At 44.1% G+C, this 21,651-nt stretch overlaps 1 protein-coding gene across 1 annotated transcript in view; it reads left to right on the forward strand.

Annotated features, from left to right (window-relative positions):
* The first annotated feature begins 16,738 nt into the window (after positions 1–16,738).
* LOC135226219 (cryptochrome-1-like) overlaps positions 16,739–21,651 on the forward strand; it is a 356,750-nt gene continuing 351,837 nt past the window's right edge. The window contains exons 1-2 of the mRNA XM_064265662.1: positions 16,739–16,937; positions 19,832–20,097. Of these exons, the coding sequence (XP_064121732.1) occupies positions 16,739–16,937; positions 19,832–20,097 (465 nt within the window). The remainder of the gene's footprint in view (positions 16,938–19,831; positions 20,098–21,651) is intronic.

Below are 21,651 nucleotides of genomic sequence, written 5' to 3' on the forward strand. Positions count from 1 at the left end.
CCACCTGCTCCTGAATGGTGGCAATGTAAGGGGCCGCCGCCTCCAGGTCGACGTATGAGGTCGGTTTGCAGCTGGGGAAGACAAGAGCAGCCATCTTCTTATCCAAGATGTAAGGCTCCCCTTTCGTTACGTTCCGACCAAACCCACCGACCCAGGCCTTCAGGGTGGTTTGGGCGGCTTCCTTGACCGCTTGAGCATTCTGAAAGAGAGGGTCAGGATTAATACTTAAGGCTACTTAAGATTAACTTACACTACCAACAGTAGATGATATATCACCCAAAAAGCTTTTATATATAGGCCAATAAATCACATGTGAGAGGGCTTGGTATCTGGAGATGTACTTACTCCGGAGGAGACCTGGTCCACCAACTCATAACAGATGGTGCAGCTCTCGTGGTGCCAGACAGCCAGCTCACCAAAGCGGATGGTGCAAGTAGCGTGGGTCCGGCAGACCTCGTGCCCACAGGGGTCCTGGAGGACGGCGTTGCAGCCCGACTCCTGGCAGTGGGTAGCCTGTAAGTGAAATGATACATGAGTATCAACACTAACTAGTTGGACTAAGTCCAAGAAGTGATATATCATAACACCGGAGTTACTAGACAATTTAAGGCTTGGTCTCTACCTGCTTTCCTGCCTTGTAATGTGGTGGGTGTCCGATAGGGTTGGTAAAACTAGAATCAGTGTGTCCCCGGTGTTGCCGGAGGACGAAAAAATCACCGAAACAGAAGTACCTAATCTATACGCCGGAACGAGGAGTACGAGAACGGCGGGGGAGGAGCAGGAGGGGACCAGCAATTAATGGCGGGGAGGATGACTCTGCCATAAAATAGTATTAGAATAAGTAGGTGGTGAACCCGGGTGGTGAGCGGGGTCTCCGCCGACTTAGCTAACATAAAGGATGTAAATAAATAATAAACGTAAACATGCAACAGGTAAAAATACGTGGCGGAGCTCCTCTACAGCCACCAAACTTGGGGCCTGGCGGTGCCGGAGCCCCTATCCGCCGGAGCGGGAAGGATGGTGACTCGGGGTGAGAGAGAGCTCGGCTCGAGAACTGAGGAGATCCGAGCGCAGCCGAGCCTGGTGGCCAACCGAGGCTCGGTCGAGCAGGGAACCCCCCCCCTGGTACTGAATGATGAGAGCGGTGCAAGCCGAGCCAGCGTCGCGTGTCCCCCTACTAACTCCCGTATCCCCCGTGTGGAGGAGGGGAAGAAGGAAGGGAGCTTGGATCGGTTGCCAGGGACAACGTGAACGAGCAGATCTCCCCCTGGACGGGGGAGGAAGTGTGAGGGACTGACGTTGGTTGGCTCAAGGTGATCGCCTGGCCTCGTCGCGGACGTGGGGTGAGCCACACGGTGAGACAGACCAAGCGATCTGAGGTGGCCTAGGCCATCTCGAACCGTCTTGAAAGGCATGAATACAAAAACATCCTATCAAAAACACGGGGGGGAAGGAAGAAAATGGAGGATAAGAGAAATAATAGTCCTGGAGAAGCTAGGTCGGGCCAACCAAGAAGGGAGGGCGACTAGTAACTCAAAGCAGCTGGCCTATGCTGATACGTAGGAACGTAGGGCGGTGGCCAGGATGGCTCAGGACCAAAATAAAGGACGTATGTCCTAAGGGAGCCTATCATAGACCTAAATACAAAGGAACATGCATGCATGAACTCTGAGCTAATAGGAGCGATGTAGGCTACGAGCTCGTGAGAACTCGAGGAAACCCCCGTGTAAAGATAAATGCATAATAATAAATAACAAGTCAATACTGCAAAACCATAATAATAAACATGTACTGCTAAAATATTCGAGCACAATCGGTATAGGGGACCGAAAGAAGCACGAAACAATGAAACACGTGGGAGCGAGCTGCGCAGGGCGACTCGGTAACAAAGCTGTCCGGGACGCCGTCTTTCATAACCGAAATAAAAAGATTAAACGGGCCCTTGCCCGGCTAAAAAGACATGAAACACTTCTAGCAGTACTTAACTTGGATGCAGCGATAGCTTGACGTTCCATGGTGTAATAAAATCCAAAAAGCGAGCACAAAACAAAGAGCGAGAAAAACACGTGCGATCTGAGTGGCGCCAATGAAAAGGATGCCGGTAGAGGCGCTGGTAATAGCGTCGGAGGCGCTAGTGGTAGCGTCGGAGGCGCTATTAGTAGTCGTAGCTGGGGGTGGGCCTTGCATCGGCCCCTCTCTGGTAGAGGGATTTCGAAGAGGGATGAATCTAAATGGTAAGAGACCTGTGGTAGTGGTTTCACTCACCCCAGAAACCATACCGACACCTTTTATATAAGGTGAGCGAGCCAGAATATTCTGGCATTTCCATTTTAGCTTTTTTCTCTGGTATGTTGGCATTAATTTACCTTAGAAATGTGTGCAAAAGGGACATTTCACGTAGCGACACGGGCTGGGCCCAGAAATATAGGAGGTAAAAATGGTTCTACTTATGTATCTCATTTACGCTTCGTCAGAGAGAGAGAGAGAGAGAGAGAGAGAGAGAGAGAGAGAGAGAGAGAGAGTATTTCGTTTACACTTCGTCGCCGAGAGAGAGATTCTTTCTTCAGATCTCCATTACATGAAGAATGAGTAAAAATGTATTTTATTTTAACCTTTGGAAGCCACCATTGAATATCGGCAGTGACAACTTAAACACAACTTGATAAACGTTCGATAGTTATGGCAGATGACGTCAGCAATCGGCTGTTTCTCTATAGAGAGAGCGAGAGAGAGACTTGCCTGATTTGGTTGTAACATTGACAGATATCCATTAGCAAAAGTTGAATAATGGTTGTGTATTGAGAATAGTGATCATTTTAATAAAACTGTTGTTTTACTGTGTCTAATCATATTGCATGTATTATTACCATATTATATAGTGTTATTATATGAACATAGCAATCTACCATTTGCATTCTGGTTTTGTTTACATTCTTAAAATAATCAACTGATGTCGTTTACCAATATCATCACTGTTTTTAGTCGCCGAATGGAACTTAATTCAGAGATATGCCTATAATATATAACGTGAGAATGGTTTTATTACCTTTATTGTCAGTTAATATCATAATGTGAATCTGTTCACGTATGTTGGTGGTAATCGCACTGCAACTAGGTTTAGCCTACCAATGAACGTCGTACATGTACCTTGAATAGGCTATTTATTATGAAGATATGCCAATAATATATAAGGTGAGAATAGTTTTATTGTCAGTTAATATCATAATGTGAGGTGTTTCATGTATGTTGGTTATTATCGGACTGCGGCCGAGGCATAGCCTACCGATAAACATCGCTTACGCAACAAGTTTGTCCCGCGATGCTGTGATTCATTCCAGCGATATAGCATGAGAGGTGGTCCAAGAAAAACCAGTGAATGACTGATTCCGTGATTACTGATCCACGATTAAGCGATTCCCCACTGTAGTTAGAATCCGCGAATGTTTGGAACCCCCCTCTAAAAATGCTTATAAACTCCTATCCTGAACATGGAAAAACCAAAGTATCCCTAAAAAGACCATCCTTCATCAAATACACATAAAATATCATCCTATTTTGGTTCATATTAATCTTTGAAATATTATTGATACTGTTTTAAAGTAAATCTTACATTTTATGGTTATAAATACATATGTACGTACTGCTTGACTTAGTTACGTTTGTGAAAATAATCCAGTTCCCCCATAAGTACTCAGTCATGCATACTTTCTTTCATACAATTGCTATTTAAGACATCCAGTTTTCTTTTTACAAGGGAAACAATTGTATGTAAAATCACAAGAGATAGAGAGAAAGAACAAAATATGTATGAACATTAAACAATTGTTTTACACTAGTACAACAAATGTAAACAGGGTACTCACCAGTGATGAATTCTGATTAAAGATGATGATGATGAATTAGCTGTGCAGTCCGATGAATGACGATGAAGATATGACTGCACAGCTAAGCAGAGGAGTTACATATCCTCTGAGGGTGCCTCTTCACCTTCAGGAGGCACTTCGGGAGGCAGTGACTCAGGCGATTTGGGAGGCACTTCTTCAAGCGATTCAAGAGGCACTACTTCAGGCTATTTGGGAGGCTTTGGAGGGTCCTTCTTTGTTCGTGTGATGAACATTGTGATTGGCAGCTGCTGCCGTTGCTTCTTCATGGTGGTGAGAGCTTGATTATAGGGCTCCAATGCTGTATCAAGAATATTAGAAAACTTCAAGGAGCGTTCCGTGTAAGGATTCCAAGTTGCAACAAACTCCTGGAGGTCGTTTATCATTTTTTTAACTTGGGACAGGCGTTCCAAAGTCAGGCCCTCCTCCTCCTCCTCCTCCTGTTCCTCTCCTGAACTTGGAGTGTCTTCTTCCTCGCTGGCGGACTTTGTCAGCTCTTCCAAGTCCTGGTCCGTCAGGGGGTCAGAGTGGGCATCAATGAGGGTGCCAACTTCTTCCTCAGTGATATCATCAAAGCCCTCACAACCAAGAATTTTTGCCAACTGGAATGCCTTATTAATGGCCGAATGCTGGATTTCCTGAGGAGAAAAGCCTGTATAATTATGGACACAGTCTGGCCACAACTTACTCCAGCAGGCTTTCAGGGTCTCCTTCTTCATGCCTTCAACGACCGGTCAATGACAGACAGACACGTGGCAATTGTGAATTTAGGGCAATAATCTTGAAGAAAGCGTAAATTCACTGTCACAGTCCATTGCATCAACAAGGTGCTGGAGGGAATTCCCGGTGTAGTGTGCCTTGAAGGCACGGATGACACCCTGATCCATAGGCTGGAGGAGAGAGGTGGGGTTGGGAGGGAGGAACTCAAGCTGGGATCCCATGGAATAAAGATCGAGAGGGTGGCCACCAGCATTGTCCATTATGAGCAAGACCTTGATGTCCAAATCGGCCAGGTATTGCCTAACTTGAGGAATGAAACTCTGGTGAAACCAGTACTCCGTAATGACTTTGGTGACCCAGGCCTTGTGATTATGCATCTAGAAGACGGGCAGTAACACCTTGTTCTTGTTCTTGAGTGCCCTGGGATTTGCAGCCTTGTAAATGAGGCCTGGTTTCAGCATAAAACCAGCCGCATTCCCGCACATCAGGAGGGTCACCCTTTCCTTTTGTCCCTTGAATCCGGAGGCTTTAGCTTCATCCTTCATAAGGAACGTCCGGGACGGCATTTTCTTCCAGAACAGGCCAGTTTCGTTCATATTGAACACCTGTTCTGGGCGATATCCTTTCTCCTGGATTATTTTCATGAAGGCCTCCGGATATTTCGCGGCTGCCTCTTTGTCTGCTGATGCAGCTTCCCCCATGTAGGGAAACAAACTTTAGGTGGAACTTTTTCTTGAACCAGTGGAACCATCCTTGGGGAGCTGAGGATGGTCCCGGTTGTGGCTCTTCTTCTTCGTCTTCCTCTTCAGGAGCTGGTTCTCCAAAGCCCAAGAATTCCAATGTCCCTTCGTCATCACCTTCCAGTGCCTCTACATCTTCGGCTTCGGCTTCCTCTTCCTCACCACCTTGTGAAGCAGTAGGAGTTGATAGCTGCTGGTAGATCTGTCATGCTTTTGGCGTATGATCTTGGAGTTAAGGTGCACGTTCTTCTTCCTGCAGTCCTTGATCTAGAACACGAGTGCAGATTCCATTTTCACGATGGTTTTGTCTCTCACTGTGGACACAGCCTTTGGGGTGTCATAGTATGTCATACTTACACTTTTTCTTATTTCATTTTCTTTTTTCTTTATGTATCTCACTGTGCTCTCCTTCACTTTGAAATGGCGGCCGACTGCAGCGTAACATTTTCCCTCCTTCAACATATCAAGAAGTTTCACCTTCTCGTCAAGCTTCATTATGGTCTTCTTTTAGCTTCTTGGCCAGAAGCCTTAGAAGGAGCAAGACGTTTTTACACATGCAACTTACCCGGCAGATATATACTTAGCTTATGTCTCTGACGTCCGACAGAATTCAAAACTCGCGGCACACGCTACAGGTAGGTCAGGTGATCACCCCCTACCGCCGCTGGGTGGCGGTAATAGGAATCATTCCCGTTTTCTGACAGAATTTTTCTGTCGCCGGTGCTGACAACAACTTTGTTGGTAGCTCCTGCTTAGAATTTCTTGCTTGCTTCGCCGAGGATTATTTGGGAAGTATTTGATCTTTGGTTGTTGGCATACGCTGTGTGTTGGATTTAGTTGATTAATATGTCCGATTTAGCACCTGGAACTCTGTTTAGAGTATGTGTAAATGAGGGATGCAAGGTGAGGTTGCCTAAGGCTACTTTGGACCCTCACACTGTTTGTGTAAATTGTAGGGGGAGGGATTGTTCGGTTAAGGATACATGTGATGTATGTGAGAACTTAACTGAATTACAATGGAAAGAACTAACTTCGTATGTTAGAAAGTTAGAAAAGGATAGGATTAGAAAAGCTTCAGCTAGAAGTTCAAGTAGATCCTGTTCTGCGGAACAGGATAGTATTTCTAACCCTGCAGTAGCTTCGCCATCTTCCTTTTTGGTTTCAGCTCCTTCCCCCCGCAGCGAACCCGCAAATGTGTCTGCCGAGAGAGCCGCTGTGGAAGCTTCAATCCGCAATTTGCAACAGCAATTGCGAGATATAAACCAAGGTAAGGGTGAAGTGTCTAGTGATAAGTGCAGTGTCCGCATCGCTCCTAGGCCTAGACCTCTTTCAGACTCCCATGCCCAGGGGAGGAGGAATGTCGAAAGCCGCAAGGGGGATGTAGAGTATCCCCAACGGTCAGGCGTCCCTTCAGCAGGTCCTGTAGACTCGTCCCAGGCTGCTATAGAGAGCTATAGGAAAAGCCTCTTAAGGAAGTGTTTTTCCGACTCTGATTCGTCCTCTCCTAAACGAGGATGGAGCTCTTCTTCCAAATCGCGCCCTCTCAAGAGAGCCTGGAAACCTCCAGGAGAAGGCGCTCTTGACTCCAGCCCGGAGCCTTTTCCGGAGTATTCTCCTGCGCCTAAGAAGGCTATGAAGGATCCGGAATCCTCTCCAGAAGGGATTCGGTCCTCTACTAAGAGATTCCTGTTGGACCTCCAAGAGAATCTCTCTTCTTTAGTAGGCTCGCTTTCTACTAGTAGGCGCAAGGAGCCTTCTCGCAGGAAGGACGCCTCTCTTCCAGTCAAGAGGTCTGTTAGGAAGGAGGAGTATAATAGGCGATCTTCTCCAGTAAGAACCTATTCGCCCCCAAGAGTAGACGACTCCTTTGAAACTTCGTCGAGACAGGGAAGATGGTATTCTCCTCGTAGAAGCTCTGAGGCTAGGAGTCATAGCGCAAAGCGCCATGAAGTAGGCGCTAGATCCTCTCATTGTAGGAGTAAGGAAAAAGTCTCCTTGCGAGAAGACGATCGGTTCGTATCTGCCGAACGATCTCCTAGGAGTAGGATCTCCTCTGCAAGTGGAAGGAAAGAACGAGAGCGCTCTGCTCAGAGAGATAGAAGCGAGAAAGGCTCTCCTTCTAAGGATGATTTTTCTAGAAGGCGCCAACGTTCGATAGGACGCCTGGATGATCGAATCTCGTTAAGTTATTCGAGACCTTATGATAGGCTTTCTTCAAGGGAGTCAAGCGCCTCTCCTAGCAGGTTCCAAGATTCTAAGAGGAACCTAAACAGGGGTTCGCGCCCTACTCCTGGAAGAGTATCTAGAGCGGACGCTTACCGTTCTCCTAACAGGCGTCAAGAGCCTGAAAGGAGCCTAATCATGGATCTGCACCCTACTCCTGTAAGACGATCAAGAGTAGGCGCAAGCTCTTCGCCTCAAAGGCAGCAAGAGCCTAAAACGAGCCTTTCCAGGGATTTGCGCCCTAATCCTGGTAGATCAGGAGTAGGCTCTGACGCCTCTCCTCGTAAGATTCAGGAGCCTGAAAGGAGCCTTTTGTCAGGCGCGCGCCCTACTCCTAAGAGTCACAGAAGAGTAGGCGCAAGCGCCTCTCCTCACAGGCGCCAAGAGCCTGAAAGGATCCTGACTTTGGATTCGCGCCCTACTCATAGTAGGCGCTCGAGAATAGAAACGAGTGTTTCTCCGGATAGGCGCCAAGAGCCTAATGACGCAGGCTCTAGATCCTCCCCTAGTAGGTATCAAGAACCGAGGGAGCGGAGAAAAGCGGAGTTTTGTCCTTTACCGAGGAAACATATCTCGGGTATTCAACTGGCGGCTCCTTCTGACGAGCTCTTGAAGGATAAGAGTAGCATACCTGCCAGGACTTCTTCACCGAAGAAGTCTCCCTCTCCGAATGTAACCTTGGAGGAAGTCTCGGAGGAGGAGGAGACGAAAGAAGTAGGAGTCTCTGATTATAAGAGACTTTCTGCATTACTTCTTCAGGAGTTTGGGGACTCGCTGTGTTCGGCTGATCCTCCTTCTCCGGGATCCCTTCTATCGAGTACTAAGTTGGCAAAATCCCCCTCTTTTGTCAAGATGCGGCCAACTCTATCTATGAGAAAGGCCATCAAGAATCTGGAGAACTGGCTCCTGGTTAAGAAGGAGGCAGGTAAGACGGTGTTTTTGTGTCCTCCGTCTAGATTGACAGGTAAGCCGGGTGTCTGGTACGACACGAAGGAACCCATGGGGTTAGGCCTTCCGGCTTCCGCAAACGCGGATTTTTCTGCTCTAGTAGAATCATCTAGAAGACGCTCTCTACTTTCGGCTAAAGCGTCTTGGGGAATGTGCGAGATGGACCATTTACTCAAGGGTCTATTTCGCACACTTGAAGTCTTCAACTTCATGGATTGGGCCTTAGGAGCTCTAGCAAAAAGAGCGCAAGATCCGGAGTTTGTGACTATGGAGGTGTTATCAAGTGTCCTTTCATGCTTGGACAAGGCAGTCATGGATGGATCCACAGAAGTAGCATCTCTCTTTGGAGCAGGAGTGCTCAAAAAGAGATCAGTTTATAGCTCGTTTCTCTCCAAGTCTGTTTCGCCCTTACAGAGAGCCTCTTTGCTTTTTTCCCCACTCTCGGAATACCTTTTTCCTCAGGAGACAGTGAGGGACATTTCCAGATCACTGTCGGAGAAAGCTACGCAGGATCTTCTTGCTCAGTCCGCCAAGAGGCTTAAACCTGCTGTGCCGATGGCTAAGAGAGAGGGAACTGCGAATAAAGTGTCTTTCCAACAGCCCTTTCGAGGAAGAACAACCTCAAGACCCGCAACTAAGAATAGAAGGCCGTTCAAGAGAGGACGATCTTCTCGAAGACCATTCTCGAATCCGCGAGTAGGACAGGAGTCCTCCAGACTCCAGTAGGAGCCAGACTTTTGAGGTTCGCGAAAGTCTGGGCTCAGAGAGGGGCAGACAACTGGTCCCTCTCGATCCTCGAGAGAGGATACCTGATCCCCTTCAGGGAAAAACCGCCCTTAACCTCCACTCCAAGGGAGTTAGCGGCAAGATACAGAGATCCTTTAAAAAACCAAGCACTATTACATCTGGTGCAACAGATGCTAGAAAAGAAGGCTATAGAAAAGGTATTAGACATTCATTCACCAGGATTTTACAATCGCCTCTTTCTGGTACCAAAAGCCTCGGGGGAGTGGAGACCAGTGCTGGACGTAAGCGCTCTGAATCACTTTGTGATCAAAACAACGTTCACGATGGAGACGACGTCGTCAGTTCTTTCAGCACTAAGACAAGGGGATTGGATGGTGTCATTGGATCTGCAAGATGCCTACTTTCATGTACCCATCCATCCCTCTTCCAGAAGGTATCTAAGATTTATGATACAGGGCCAAGTATTTCAGTTTCGCGCCCTTTGTTTCGGTCTTTCCACAGCCCCCAAGTTTTCACGGGATTGATGAAAAATGTAGCACATTGGCTACATTAAAAGGAATAAGGATATCGCTGTATCTCGACGATTGGTTAATTCGCTCGCAATCCAGGGATCAGTGTCTGGAGGACCTAAGGTCAACGTTGGACTTGACTCAGTCTCTGGGACTGTTAGTGAACCTCGGGAAATCCCAGATGGATCCCCAGCAAAGCATTGTCTGTCTGGGGATTCTGATGGATTCTCGGGGTTTTCAAGTGTTTCCGTCCATAGAAAGACAGGAACGGTGCATTCTAAAAGTGAAGACCTTCCTAGAGAAAGAACAATGTTCCGCGGGAATGGATGAGTCTTCTGGGGACCCTCTCCTCGTTGGAACAGTTCGTTTCTCTTAGGGAGGCTTCACATAAGACCTCTTCAATTCTTCTTGAAGGAGAATTGGGACCAGAAGAATCAGGATCTGTGGGAATCTCCTCTGTCCAGTCCAGAGATAAAGAAAAGCCTCAGCTGGTGGTTAGAACCAGGCAGACTGAACGAGGGACTATCGCTGCAGTTACCGAACCCCTCCCTAGTGTTGTTTACAGACGCATCGGAGACGGGATGGGGGGCGACGCTGGGCCCGAGAGAAGTGTTAGGCACCTGGAGTGGGGAACAGGTGTCCTGGCACATCAACGAGAAAGAGTTAGTGGCAGTGCATCTAGCTCTCAGGCAGTGGGAAGCCCAAGTCGCGAACTCAGTGTTGCAGGTAAATTCCGACAACACGACAGCTCTAGCCTACATAAGAAAACAGGGGGGGACTCACTCCCTCTCACTGTACAAGAAGGCGAAGAGCTTCTTCTATGGTCAAAGGAGCGGAACATCACACTCTTGACGAGGTTTATACAAGGCGAGAAAAACGTCAGAGCAGACTTGTTGAGCAGGAGAGATCAAGTCATTTCCACGGAGTGGACTCTACACTCAGAGGTCTGCAATCAAATTTGGAGCCAAGGGGGAAGGTCAAACATAGACCTGTTTGCAACTCATTGGAATGCCAGGCTGGAGAACTACTGCTCTCCGATTTCAGATCCAAGAGCAGTAGCGATAGACGGCCTCCTCCTAAATTGGGAAGGAATAGACGGCTACGCTTTTCCTCCTTTCAAGATCATAGGAAACGTCATAAGGAAGTTTGTTCTGACGAAAGGAGCGAAATTGACCCTAATCGCCCCATTTTGGCCAGCTCAAGAGTGGTTCACAGAGGTACTGGAATGGATGATAGATTTTCCAAGGTACCTTCCTTTACGGAACGATCTTCTCAGACAGCCCCACTTCGACAGATACCACAAAAACCTCCCCGCGCTCGGTCTGACTGCCTTCAGACTGTCGAAGGACTCGTCAGAGCGAAGGGGTTTTCACGCGCTGCTGCAAAGGCAATTGCAAGGGCCAGGAGACCGTCAACTATACGCGTGTACCAGTCGAAGTGGGAAGTGTTCCGAAGGTGGGCCAGGAATCAGAATGTATCCTCTTCCAGTACCTCTGTGACGGAAATAACAGATTTCCTATTATATTTGAGACTAAAATGTAACCTTGCAGTCTCGACTATAAAAGGTTATAAAAGTATGCTTTCTTTGGTGTTTAGACATACAGGACTAAACATCACGGATGACAAAGATTTACACGATTTGATTAAATCATTTGAGACTTCGAAGTCCAAGACAGCCAGACCACCCAGCTGGAACCTGGATGTGGTACTAAGGTTTCTCATGTCAGAGAAATTTGAACCTCCCAATAACTCATCGTTCAGAGACTTGACTAGAAAATCGATTTTCCTATTTGCATTAGCATCAGCTAAAAGGATTAGTGAACTCCAGGCTTTAGAAGGCACAGTGGGCTTCAGGAAGGATTCTGCAGTGTGTTCATTTAACCCCCTATTTTTAGCAAAAAATGAGAATCCTTCTAAGCCTTGGCCAAGGACGTTTGAAGTTAAAGGATTGACTTCCTTGATAGGGAGAGAAATAGAGAGAACCTTGTGTCCGGTAAGGATCCTCAAGTTCTATCTAGAGAGGAAAAAACAAATGGGAGGAAACTCAGAGAGCCTTTGGTGCTCGGTAAGAGATCCGAGAAGAATGATGTCAAAGAATGCACAGGCATTCTTTATCAGAGAGATTATTAAAGAAGCACATATTGCCTGTGAAGAGGAATATCTCGGGCAGCTGAGAGTTAAAGCACATGAGGTCAGAGCCGTAGCAACCTCATTAGCTTTCCAAAAGAATATGTCGATAAACGACTTAATTGGATCCACATATTGGAGATGCAATTCTGTGTTTGCGTCTAACTATTTAAGAGATGTACGTGTGACTTATGATAAGTGCTTCTCTCTCGGACCTTACGTGTCTGCGGATTCGGTGCTGGGACAGGGGGCTGAAACCAATCTAGCTTAGTTAGGAATTTTAATCTTGTGGTGTTGTTTTTATGGTCGATTGAAAGTGGTCAGGGAAAAGTACCACTTTCAATTCGTAGTGTATAACAAAGTAGTGTGGTCAGGTGGTCGAGATTGGTTGTTTTCATGCTCCTTGTAATGTTTTGGACCTAGGCTCTGTCTTGTAAGAGGGTTAGTCCCCGTTGATACGACAAAGGTGAAGGCTCTACCATGTAAGTGGGATAGGCCCCATTGGTACGATCCAAATAAGGCTCTGTCGAGTAAGCGGGCTAGCCCCCATTGACATGATCCAGAAGAGTTCTCAGTGACAGGTCTCATCCTCACTGGAACTCTTGAGGCAAGCAGACTCATAGACAGTACTCATGAAGTCTTCTGCCCAATAAGGTAGGAATCAAGGTATTTAAGTTTATTTATAGTACCTACAACGAAAGTTGTTTTCCCTGTTTTTTGAATTGCTATTCATATTGAGTAACTATCTCTTACCCTCCTCCAAGGGTGCCAATCAGCTAAGTATATATCTGCCGGGTAAGTTGCATGTGTAAAAATGAAATTGTTAAGATACAATAAAGTTTTACACATACTTACCTGGCAGATATATACGTTCAATGGCCCACCCATCCTCCCCTCAGGAGATAGGGGGAAGAAAAATTCTGTCAGAAAACGGAAATGATTCCTATTACCGCCACCCAGCGGCGGTAGGGGGTGATCACCTGACCTACCTTAGCGTGTGCCGCGAGTTTTGAATTCTGTCGGACGTCAGAGACATAAGCTAAGTATATATCTGCCAGGTAAGTATGTGTAAAACTTTATTGTATCTTAACAATTTCATTTTTTAGGGGCCATTTTCGGCACGACGCATACAGATATTTGCTGATGTCTACACAAGAGCTTAGCGTTTACATTCACGTATACCTGTAAGTTTCTGCACAGTGAGGCTGCTTGGGTACTAGATGTGCGATACCCACAATTCCATCTCCGCGAAATGGGGCCAGGGTTCAACCAATCAACACCAAGTGTACAGCCAATGAGCGACAAGGAAAATGAATGCTGCTCCTGGATTGGCTGCTGTGCAGACAGTCTATAGCGTTTTAGATATCATTTCGTTTGGGTACTGCTCTAAGAAGGCGTCATAGCATCATAAGATTTGTTTATCTGCTGAAAGTTGGCTTGTGTAGAGCATCTTTTAAGAAAACCCGACTTTGTTACTGACATTTTGCTGTGTTTGCATGAAAGTATTACAGAACTGTAATATTTGAAAATTAATAAAGCTTTTTTCATCATAAAAATGTATTTTGTCATGAAAATATACTTATTATGTACGTATGAAAAATACACGTACATGTACTGTGTGCCTCAGAAAAATACATACCCTGCTACATATAGGTACGTACTTTAGATATGGTCTGCATACTTTTAGTATCATCCTAAAACACTTTTATGTACATACATATCTTATTTAGAAATCATCTTAAAACATTTCATAAAATGTACAGCCTGCACAATGCGTACCCAATTGACCCAATACATATGTATGTAAGTTCAATGGCAGTGTTGCTAAACTAACACGTTTCACGCTAGATCTGGAGTTTTCAGATTTAATCTAGCTCCATTGTTTACCAATTTGTGCGGTCACGCAATCCTAGAAATTTTTATGATTATCTAGCATGAAATTTGGCGTGTTATCAAAAGTAATGGAAAAATTATTAATAATATATTAACACAGTGGTGCTTAAAAATCTGTCCTGACGCCAATTTTACAAAAACAACAACTGTCACGTGTGTGACACACCTTTGAATGTCTTTGAGACAAACCCTGAGGCTCTAATTATAAGATTATAGGGGTTGTTTTTCATTTCCAGGTACTTAAATCTCCTTCCTACATCCGCCCTGCTCTCTCTCTCTCTCTCTCTCTCTCTCTCTCTCTCTCTCTCTCTCTCTCTCTCTCTCTCTCTCTCTCTCTCTCCAAGCGAGAGTTTTTTTTATGGGATAACATAGGCTCTCCAATTGCCTTTTCATCTGGAAAATATTTATTTTGTATACAATTGCCTTTTCTCGGCTGTGAAGTTGTCTATCCATGGCTGTGAGATGACCAGGAATGACATGTAAGTTGGAGTCAAAGTCACTCTACACTTCAGTCAGGCCAAAACTTTGTTGCCATATCGTATTCAAGCAATATTCTGTTATTGTTTCCTATCTATTATTTTGTCAGAGAGAGAGAGATGGCTGTATACGATTGTTTACTTTCTCAATCGCCAAACTCACTCTGTTATGCTTTATTTCATATTACCATGCTCACCAATTTATACCTACGATATTAAGAAATCAAGATATTTGTAGAAAGGAGAAATGCCTCTAGACATATGCTGAACCGAAAGTGGTCCCTGGAGAGAATCTAAGCAGCTTATCTGTGGATAGATTTTTTTTTTTATTCAATTCACTACATTAAGATTTATAAGATATGTGTAATAAACAGAATAACCATATCATTATGAAATGTCCATGTATGAATAAACACATGAAGAGAGAGAGAGAGAGAGAGAGAGAGAGAGAGAGAGAGAGAGAGAGAGAGAGAGCGAGCATCTTTCATTAAGGGATTTTGACGAAGGAAAAATCTATTTCTGGGCAATGACCTGTGTCGCTCCGTGAAAGGTTCCTTTGATACAATTTCTAAGGTATAGATATTGCTATTCATACCAGAGAAAAAGAGAAACAATATAGTGCCAAGATAAATGGCTTGCTCACCTTGTAATAAAAGGTGTCGGTATAGATAAAGAGAGAGTGGATACCACTACCAGAGGTCCCTTGCCATTTAGCTTCTTCCTTCGACAAAACCCTCAACTACGGAGGAGCCGAACCAGAGCCCCCGCTACCCTCTACTACTAAGTGAGCGCCTCCGACGCCTGTGACGGCATTCCTTTGATAGCAATTGTAGTGACCACACGCTTCTTTGTTTTTGTGCTGTGCTATTGCTATTTCGGAATTTATCTTTGCATTCATGATGGCCCAAGCTTCTGCATCTAAGTTAAGTACTGCTTTAAGGTTTTAGATCTCATTTTATGAAGATCTCCCTTGTTTATGTGTAATTGAAGAGGAAATGAGGTAGCGGGAGCATCATCGTTCCCGCGCCGCCTTCTCTCCCCGACCGCATGGCGGCCCTGGTACTCTTTTGGTCTTCCATACCATCAGATTTACCCTTTAGCAGTATTTCTATGATACCTTTGTCAGTTTGATATTGATTTCATGCAGCTAGCTTGATTTATTATTTAGCTTAGTCTTTCACGAGGACTCAGTACTCCGACTGCATGTTTCGGTTCATAGCCTAGCCTAGCCAGATTCCGTCTCTCGTTAGGAGTATTCTCACGTTAGGACTGTGTTCTTTCGTATTCGTCCGTGCTCCTAGTCTTCTGCTCCCGATCAGGGTACAGCATACCGACTAGCAGCGTGGGGGTAAGCTAGCATACCCAGATCGTCAGATTTGCGATTAGCCTATCCCTTCGGACATGCTTTCTCTCGTTCTCTCATTTAATTTTGCTTTCCCCTGAGTTAGTCTAGCTTTATAATTGCCGTTATTGTGTATCATTTAATTTCTATGGTTATTTTATCGTGTTGCTATGTTCGACTTGGTTGGCCTATGGGCCACTGTGATCGCCTGGCCTTTCTCACCGCGTGTCTGTTCACCCGGCCGTGAGGGCTCCTGGTCGATCGCGTACGAGCCACCCTGTTGCTGGCCTCCTCCCTCCCCCTTGCCTCTCCCCCCTCCGTACCATGCCCACCCACCCTGGTGGTGTGATGACTCGCTCGCTACACAGCTAGCTACCCGAGTCTGCATGAGAGGGGGAGGGCTCGCGTAGGTGGTGGGGGAGCAACCTCCCAGCGCTCAGGCCTGCCGTACTCAGTCGCTTTGCTCGGGGCCTGGGGCCATCCCCCTCCCTCCTACCGTACCTCAGTCAGCCTTCGGGCAGGGGAGGTGGGATCCCCCTGCCCTCTTAACTCTCTCTTATCCTCTCCACTTCGGCGGTCTCAGCTCCGGCCACCACCGGACAGATTCATGAGTTAGGGTAGTCATATGGGCCTCGGCCCTACTCCGGGGGCCTCTTACGGTTCTTCCGTATCCTACATAGCACACACATACTTTTATTGTACGTATAAGGTCCGGAGTTTTACTCCATGGGTTCTGGCTTACGATTATGCGTTGTCCCTGTTTTCACGTCACGAGGGTACGAGTAGGCCTTCAAATGGATGATAGCCCAACTCCGGCCCCCAGTGGAGTTAACCCTCTTTCCCCCTCACATATACGTGTTACCTCGGGAGAAAGTATAACAGTGGGCCAGTTACCCTTCCATGACCTCCTTTTAAGAGCAATGGCTGATATATCATGTGCCTAAAGGGGTAAAAAAAAAAAAAACTATATGGAATATTAAGAAATTGCTAGTTTAAAAAATCTAGCGCTTTTTAGGTGAAAATCTAGCACCACTTCATTCTTCCATTTGGCAACCCTGTTCAATGGTCTCTCGTGTGTGCGTTTTTTGCCTGTGCGGTATACACTGCTACGGACTACGATTTATTCTTTAAAATGGCCTCTAAACGTTCTGCTTCTCCTAGAGCTTCTGGCAAAGAGCCTAAGCATCAGAGGCCCTTACAGTTAATGAGTACTGAGGAGAAAATAGATGTGATAGTCATGTTAAGAGAGCGCAGAAGTCATGGAGAAGTAGCAGCCCATTACTGCATGACTGAAAGTGCAGTCGCCTGCATTGAGACTGAATATGAGCAAGGCAAAAAATACTTGTGGAGGCCATTCTTGGACAAGAACTCTCCTCCCTCTCTAGTAATATTATCCTGTCAACAGACCAGGCCTTTGAGAAATTTTGTGGTCTCTACAATTTGATCAGGGAGGTACAGACAACAGTCAAGGCATGGGATAGAAATAAAGAAAGGGCCACAACTTTCATCAATACTATAAATGAAATAGTGAAGCCCTGTCTTGACTTGTTTGTACAATTACGTACCTCAAGATGGTGGTGCTTCCTGAAATCCCAGATGAAACGCCTCCTGAAGAAGGTGACAAGGCACCCTCAAAGGATCTGTAACTCCTCTACTTTGCTGTGCAGTCTATCTTAAGCCTTAAACGCCCAAGGGGTATAATAAAAATCGTCTCCCGTATGCCTAGGGGGTCTCGGAGTGAGCGCTGAAGCGGAAAAAATATTTTTTTTCAAAAAATCACAGCGTGCTTAGTTTTCAAGCTAAAGAGTTAATTTTTGGCTCCTTTTTTTTTGTCATTGCCTGAAGTTTAGTATGCAACCATCAGAAATGAAAAAAAATATCATTATCATATATAAGTAATGCAATATATGATAGCGCGAAAACAAAATTTCATATATAATTGTATTCAAATCATGCTGTGAGCAAAACGGTTAAAGCTAACAAGTTAATTTTTTTTCGTTGTATTGTACACTACATTGCAATCATTTTGGTATATAAAACATTGTAAAACAATCGAAGCAACACAGAGAAAATATTATCACAAAATGATGCATGAATTCGTAACGCACGGACGTAAAAAAATGTTTTTTTCAGAAATTCACCATAAATCTAAATATTGTTCTAGAGACTTCCAATTTGTTTCAAAATAAAGATAATTGATTGAATATTACTATACTGTAAGAGTTTTAGCTTATAATTGCAGTTTTCGACCATTTCAAATGAGTTAACGTTGACCGAATGTCAAATTTTTTAAATATTTTTTCTTATATGCAAATATTTCAAAAATGAGAAAAGCTACAACCTTCGATTATTTATTGTTGTATTCTACATGAAATTGCGCACATTTTCATATATAAAACTTTACGTAATGGCTAATTTAAAATGGTGCAAACATTACGACAATCGCACGTATGATTTTTTCGGAAGTTACCGCGCGGACGTAAGGAAATTTTTTTTTTTTTTCATAAATTCACCATAAATCAAAATATTTTGCTAGAGACTTCCAATTTGTTGCAAAATGAAGGTAAATGATTGAATATTACTAGAATATAAGAGTTTTAGCTTACAATTGCATTTTTCAACCATTTCGGTAGAGTCAAAGTTGACCGAAGGTTGAAATTTTGGCATTTATCGTTATTTATATGAAAATATTTCAAAACTGATAAAAGCTACAACCATGTGTTGTTTTTAGTTGTATTTTGCTTGAAATTGCACACATTTCCATATATAAAACTTTATGTAACAGCTAATTTAAAATGGTGCAAACATTATGACAATCGCACACAAAAATTTATGATTTTTTCGGAAGAGTTACCTCACGGACGTAAGGAAAAAGTTTTATTCATAAATTCACCATAAATCGAAATATTGTGCTAGAGACTTCCAATTTGTTGCAAAATGAAGGTAAATGATTGAATATTACTAAAATATAAGAGTTTTAGCTTGCAATTGCGTTTTTCGACCATTTCGGTAGAGTCAAATTTGACCGAAGGTTGAAATAATGGCACTTATCATTATTTATATGAAAATATTTCAAAACTGATAAAAGCTACAATCATGAGTATTTTATTGTTGTATTCTACATAAAAATGCGCACATTTTCATATATAATACTCCATGTAACGGCTAATTTAAAATGGTTCAAAAATTATGTCAATGTGACGAAATAATTTCCGAGATGTGTCACTGATACTTTTTAGTGCGATAAGAAAGAAATTCGCGCTTGCGCGCCTGCGTAACGATTGTAAACAAAGCAACACCTTGATCCGTGAACTTCCAGCATCCCCCAAGGCGTGTGATTCAAAAGTTTTTGGCTGGTAGGCCTATAAGTATTTTTACGCAAATTTTTAAAAATACTTTTCTATGTTGACGTAATTTACGTCCGGTCGGCACCCAAAAGACAATTTATCTCGACGTAAAATACGTCCAATAGGCATTTAAGGGTTAATCGTCATTCATCAGGCTGCATGGCTATATCATCATCATCTATAATCAACATTAATGACAAGTAAGTGCCGTATGATTTCATATTATTATGTACACATATTATACAGTAAATAACATGAAAAACAGAATATCCCTGTACAAAAAAATTTGCATCTGCGATAGCGGGAGGGACCGTGAATAATTATAGATATGTTCCACAGAGAACCCTGCGAATGGGCGAGTCCTCCAATGATATTCATTGGAGAACTCGCCCATTTCTAGATAGGTTCCAAAGAAAAATCCGCCAATGTGTGAGTCCGCGAATACGGTGGGGGGGGGGGGGGGCACTGTACTTACCAATTAATTACATAGTGGGAGCCCACCCACCTCCCTGCTATGGACAGAGAGCACAAACAAGTTGTTCTGTTCAGCTACGTTGTAACTATTCTTCCCTGAAAGTGGGTGGGGCGATCGACATACAGCCAAAACAAAAGAATGCTACTGCTATTAAAATATTTAAAATTTTTAGCTGTTGTAATGTTAGAAACTTATAGCTATGTAATTACTTGGCAAGTATATACAAAATTTTTTTTTTATTATAAAATGTCATGTTATTCTTATAAGCTTTTACTAGATTTGCCCGTTACTATACAAATTACTTTACTATATAAATGTCATGTTATTCTTATAAGCTTTTACTAGATTTGCCCGTTACTATACAAATTACTTTACTATATAAATGTCATGTTATTCTTATAAGCTTTTACTAGATTTGCCCCTGTTACTATACAAATTACTTTTCAAAATTTTGTGTCAGCACTGTACTTTTATTACCTTTACTTTCAACTACTAGGAACAAAGGTGGCAGCTTACAATCGCATACGCTTTCTGACAGACGCTCTAGGGGATTTAGATAGCTATTTCAGGAAACAAGGATCACAGCTTCATGTCTTTAAAGGTGATCCAGTAGAGATATTTCGAATGCTTCACAAGAACTGTGGAATGTCACGATTAACATTTGAACAGGTAAGGCTCAGAAATTTTGAATCAATCACTTGGGATGATTCTTACCTATTGTTAAAGTTAGGTGAAATCATAATTTAAAAACAAAAGAATAACACTAGGTTGACCCAGATGTACTGCTATATCACCTTTTGTTCCTATACAAAGACAAACTTTCATTCTTGACATAGGATTTAGCTTGCAAATGCGAGCTGGAATGGCCATTCAGCCTTCAATGATGTTAATTATCAACAGGTGGAGGAAGCCCATACCACCTGTCTGTATGCATTTTACTTAGCTTCTGACTGGTGTTGTGTATATTAGATGTCTCTGCAGACTCTCTGCCTGACTTGCCATTTGCTTTTGTGCATGTTTTCTTGTTCTTTGCTGATATTATTGTGTGAGTGTTGAGTTCTGTTTGAAATAGGAAGTCTCAAACCTGTCAATCAATAAAGCTATCCAACTCAGAGAGGAAGTCTCAGGTTTTCAGGCACTTGCCATTGAGGTAACCCACATACCCTCTGTGCCTCCTGCAAGAGGCATGAGTGTAACCTATTAAGCCATTGTTCAGAGTGCCAGGTCTGGCTGTCTGAACAGTAGGTGAAGTATGCTAGGAAGAAGACGATAGAGAAAAAGGCCTCTCCAGTGTCATCGGATGATGATACTCCGCTGGTGACTTTTTCCACTTGCCAAACTTCCACATGCTATTGTTACTCCCAAGGGAGTAGTTTGCCCCTTGCTGATTCCTACTGAATGTTCAGTAAAGAGCCACAGTTTTTCTTGTGGATGTGGGGGTTGGGGCAGTGATGCTGATTTCTCACTTGGAGCCTCCTTTTGTTCTGAGGGAGAGCAGTCCTCTGGAGGATGCTCTTGCTTGGAGAGCAGGGAAGAGCTCTCGCTTAACCAGACTTTTGTTTCAGTGTAGTGAGGATGATAGGCTCAGAGTTGTGACTCGACTCCCTTGGCATCTTGGGTGAGCCTAGCCGGTCATACCTTATTGATGATCTGAAGGGTTATCCTGTAACTGCTTCCACTGTGACCATGACGATTTTGACAATGATGTTTCTACTGGCTCTTAAAATACCCCTACCTCCATGGTTTCTCCTCACATCTTGTTGGTAACATGTCCTCAAGTGTTGCCTTCGACAGCAAGTAGTAGTCAAGGAAAAGGAGAAGGAAGTTGTCATCATTAATGACTCTGACTTTGATGTTGAATATTGTCACCTCTTCCTTTTCTTCCAAAATTATTTAGTGGAGAAAGAGGAAGTCCTCTGCATCTCTCCATAGGAAGTGTTCTTGAGCTTCCAGCAGTCAGTCCTCCTCAGGGTTCTCCAGACCCCAGAGTACCTATACTGGCACCGATAGTACCCCTACCTGGCAAGCAAGCAAGGATTCCCGATCTACAAACCCAGCCCCATCTGCACTTCCATTCAAAGTCCGTCAAGAAGCACTCCATCACCAAGTCTCAATCGAAGAAGTGAACAGAGTCCTTTTTGCCCCACTTGGAGCCAGGCTTTCCCAGTTCTGGGAGAAGTTGGCTCGCAGAGGAGCAGAGCCATGGATTGTCAGGGTATTAAA

The sequence above is a fragment of the Macrobrachium nipponense genome, chromosome 14 (assembly GCF_015104395.2).
Source record: "Macrobrachium nipponense isolate FS-2020 chromosome 14, ASM1510439v2, whole genome shotgun sequence".
Classification (NCBI taxonomy): domain Eukaryota; kingdom Metazoa; phylum Arthropoda; class Malacostraca; order Decapoda; family Palaemonidae; genus Macrobrachium; species Macrobrachium nipponense.